The sequence below is a fragment of the Microtus ochrogaster genome, chromosome 4, assembly GCF_000317375.1.
Source record: "Microtus ochrogaster isolate Prairie Vole_2 chromosome 4, MicOch1.0, whole genome shotgun sequence".
Lineage (NCBI taxonomy): Eukaryota > Metazoa > Chordata > Mammalia > Rodentia > Cricetidae > Microtus > Microtus ochrogaster.
In genome coordinates this window covers 47,995,441-47,999,960 of record NC_022011.1, presented here as the reverse complement: position 1 = coordinate 47,999,960, position 4,520 = coordinate 47,995,441, and the positions used below count along the sequence as shown (strand labels likewise).

Genomic DNA, 4,520 nt, shown 5'->3' with positions numbered 1-4,520 from the left:
GGATCTCTGTGAGTTCGAGACCAGCCTGGTCTACAAGAGCTAGTTCCAGGACAGGCTCCAAAGCCACAGAGAAACCCTGTCTCAAAAAAAAACCCAAAAAAAAAAAAAAAAACAATTACACCATCAGCATTTTTATTTTCTTAGTTTCAAAAAAATGAGTAACTTTTATTTAAAAAATACCCAAGGAGCCAGTTTTTAGGGCCTCAATTTAAACTCTTTACTGCTTTTTCCCCATTTAGATGAACTGTGTGTGGAAGCACTTTGTCGAATGGAACAGACCAATTGCTCCTTTCAGGTGTTTGACAAATATCCAGGGATCTATTTGTTTTTGGTTCATCCCAATGAAATGGTGAGTATGGGTATCGTGTTAGTAATGGCATTACCTTGTATGTAGTATAGTGTCTATTCTGTTTAAAATATAGGTTGAAAACTACTACATTTAAGTAGAATGTTACATGGTTGAGTGTTATGAATTTGAAAGGATGGGAGCATTGTCTGATAAGTGCTACTTGATGAAAAGACAAGGAGGAAAAGTAGTTTGATTTTCTTTCAGTGTTTGTCATAGTCAGTTTTGGTGCTGTAAGAAAACAGTGACCGAAAGCAACTTTGGAAGGAAAGAGTTTATTTTATCATACACTGTCATATCACAGTTCATCAAAGGAAATCATAGCAGGAACTCAAGAAAGAAACGTAGAGGCAGGAACTGAAGCAGATACCATGAAGGAGTATTGCTTACTGGCTTGCTCCACTTGTTTTGTTATACAACCCATCTGCCCAGGATAGAAGAGACACACTCCATAGCAGGCTGGGTCATCCCATGTCAATCACTAAGACAGTACCCTACAGGCTTATCTACAGGCCAACTTTATGGTGGCTTTTTTAAAATTAAGATTCCCTCTTTCCAGGTTTGTGTCAAGTTGACAAAATTAACCAGCATATTGTAAAACTGAACTAATGAAAGATTCTTTTCTCACTTGTTTGCTGAAGCACATGGAAAATCATTAAAAATACTAATTTTGCTAATAAGTGAGATTGAAGGGTAGAATTGTAGGGAATAGGCAGGAACAAGAAAAGTTACTAGGTGCTAGAGATGAAGAAGTCCATATAAAATTCAGAGAGTAGACAAGAACAGATGTAGAGATTGCCCGTAGGCATGAAATGGGACATAGCCTACCATGAAGTGAGGCAGCATACACATATGCACAGCAGTTAGAATGGAGTCACTCTTTAAAGTCAATTGCTGAGGAAGACTGTTCTGCAAGAATATGGCAAGAAAAGATGTTTTATTTTTAAACCTCCAGCAAAGAAAGAGCATACTGCTGGGCATAGTGGTGCATACCTCTAATTCCAGCACTCAGGAGGCAGAGGCAGGTAGATCTCTGTGAGTTCAAGGCCATCCTGGTCTACAGAGAGTTTCAAGACAACCAGAGCTATATAGAGAAACCTTGTCTTGAAAAACAAAGCAGAACTGTAGTAATAGGCTTTCTGTCAAAATGGTGAAGTGGTTTCCTCTGTTCTAAACAAACAATAGGAAAGTCCTCAGAGAGGATGTGAGGTGGTCACACTAGGTGTTTCTGTGGACCAGCAATGGAAGAGAAGCACAGAGTAGTAAGTGATAGAATCCTGTAGCCCACGAGGAATTATGTATGGTAGTAGAAATTAGAAATATACTTCAGAAAAAAAACAGAACCCCTAGGAAAGTTGATGCCAGGTGGCGGTAACACATATCTTTTATCTCAGCACTCAGGAGGCAGAGGCAGGAGGATCTCTGTGAATTAAAGGCTAGCGTGGTCTACAGAGTGAGTTTCAGGATAGCCAGGGCTACAGAGAGAAACCCTGTCTTGAACCTCAATAAAATTGGCTTGCAGAGTCTGAGTAGATTGCTTCTAATACACATACTTAAAATGTAAGGGAGCATAAAAGATTGATGGAATGGGAGCTAGAGTGATGGCTCATTGGTTAAGAGCACTGACTGCTTTTCCAAAGGTCCTGAGTTCAATTCCCAGCAACCATCTATAAGGAGATCTGGTGCCTGCCCTCTTCTGACCTCAGGCAGAATACTATGTACAAAATAAATAAATCTTTAAAAAAAATTGGTGGGATAGATGGAAAAAGAATTACCAAATACATAAAATATAAATATATTAAATAAAATATTAACACAGGACAGATTTCCGCTAGCTTTTAAATGAATGAAAACGATTGTTTCATTGTTTCATAAATGATTTAGTTTGTTCGAATCAGGATCAAAAAAGGTTCATACATTGCAGTAATCTTTTGATGTCTTCTGAAATCTGTTATTATATCTTATGTTGTTTAGTGTAGATCATTGTTTATTGAATGAATTAATGAACATACAATGTTATTTATAATACAATTATTTAGGTTCGGCGATGGGCTATTCTGACTGCAAGAAACTTGGGGAAAGTGGACAGAGATGACTATTACGACTTGCAGGAAGTTTTAACTTGCCTTTTTAAAGTCATTGAGTTGGGGCTTTTGGAAAGTCCAGACATTTACACATCTTCTGTGCTTGAAAAAGGCAAACTGATCCTTCTGCCTGCGCACATGTATGATACTGCCAACTACAAAAACTATTGGCTAGGTGAGTATCATTCCTCCACGACCATGTCTTTCCTCGTGTTCTGAGCACAGAGCAATTTTTGAGCAATTTTCTTATTAAAAGATTTTATGGTTTCTAATTCTTGTTCCCTTGCTAAATTAGCTTAACTATTTTATATCTTATTAAACATTATTTATTGTAAATGCTTTCTAAACAGGCATGTTTTCAAATATTGGCAAGTGAATCTTGTTTGAAGTAGATGTGTCAGTATGATGGTGATTGTTACCTCTTGTAAATATTTCCAGGTGGTAAGAAAAGTTAGCATTGTTTGTAATTAATTTATTTTATTAATTTTTTAAAGTTACATATCAGAGTTAGCAACTTTTTTTAGTGGTATATGAACTGTATAATGTGACATCTTAGGTTTTGTGAAGTACAAGTTGTGTGGTCATCTTAGAAATCACCTTGTACCATGACTAGCAGTGTTTACCTATTTAACACTAGAAAAAGTGTCAAGGTCTATTGTTGGGGAGTGAAGCATGAAGTACGGCAGACAGGGAGCTGGATTCTGTTCTGCTTTGACTTTTTTAAAGATTTATTTATTATGTATACAGTGTTCTGCCTGCATGTATGCCTGCACACCAGAAGAGGGCACCAGATCTCATTACAGATAACTGTGAGCCACCATGTGGTTGCTGAGAATTGAACTCAGATCCTCTGGAAGATCAGTCAGTGCTTTTAACCTCTGAGCCATCTCTCCAGCCCCTCTGCTTTGACTTTCTACCTGGTAGCTTAGAAAACACTTAGCATAGTGTTATTTCATCAGTTTGGTAAACTGGAATAATCTTGCAGGTATTTGCATGTTGCTGACTATTCTTGAAGAGCAAGCTATGGATTCACTGTTGTTGGGTTCAGACAAACAAAATGATTTTATGCAGTCAATCCTTCACACCATGGAGAAGCAATCGGATGGTAATATACTTTACTTGCTAAGTGATTTTGAATACTATGATGGTGTACTTTTAAAAGTGTTGATGTATGCCTGGTGGTAGTGGTGTAAACCTTTTAATTCCAGCACTTAGGAGGCAGATGGATCTTTTGAGTTGGAGGCCAGGCTGGTCTACACAGTGAGTTCCAGGACAGCCAGGGCTACACAGAGAAACCCTTCCTCAAGGTGGGGGTGGGGGGAGGCAGGGAGGCGGGAACTTGGTGTTACTGTAAATTAGGGTTGTAAGAGTGTGAAGAAAAAAATCTTGGCCTCAGGCATGTTGAGGAAGTATGGCCCAGGAATTAACTTAGTTAGGTAACAGATTCAGACTTTAAAATTGCAAAGGACCCTTTTTAGACTTTAATTTAGCACCCTTCTTTGCTAGAGGGAGTGATTGAAGCCAGGGAAGTTAGCTTACTCTTTTTTTTTTTTTTTAATTTTTATTGAGTTATATATTTTTCTCTGCTCCCCTACCTTTTTCCTTCCTTCCTGTCTTCCCCTCTCCCATGATCCCTATGCTTCCTGTTTACTCAGGAGAGCTTGTCTTTTTCTACTTGATCCATGTATGTCTCTCTTAGGGTCCTCATTGTTGTCTAGGTTCTCTGGGATTGTGATTTGTAGGCTGGTTTTCTTTGCTTTGTGTCTAAAAGCCACTTATGAGTGAGCGCATGTGATAATTGTCTTTCTGGGTCTGGGTTACCTCACTCAATATGATGTTTTCTAGATCCATCTATTTGCCCACAAATTTCAAGATGTCATTATTTTTTTCTTTCCGCTGTGTTGTACTCTATTGTGTAAATGTACATCTTATCCATTCTTTGGTCGAGGGGCGGTTAGGTTGTTTCCAAGTTCTGGTTATGACAAATAATGTTGAGCACATGTCCTTGTGGTATGATTCAGCATCGTTTGGGTATATACCCAAGAGTGGTATTGCTGGGTCTTGAGGTAGGTAGGTTGTTTCCTAATTTT

The 4,520-nt window shown here is 38.3% G+C and overlaps 1 protein-coding gene across 1 annotated transcript in view; it reads left to right on the top strand.

Moving 5' to 3' along the window:
* The window catches only part of Setx (senataxin), a 54,963-nt gene that overhangs the window by 3,642 nt on the left and 46,801 nt on the right, over positions 1-4,520 (top strand). The window contains exons 2-4 of the mRNA XM_013345885.2: positions 240-349; positions 2,386-2,605; positions 3,416-3,535. Of these exons, the coding sequence (XP_013201339.1) occupies positions 240-349; positions 2,386-2,605; positions 3,416-3,535 (450 nt within the window). The remainder of the gene's footprint in view (positions 1-239; positions 350-2,385; positions 2,606-3,415; positions 3,536-4,520) is intronic.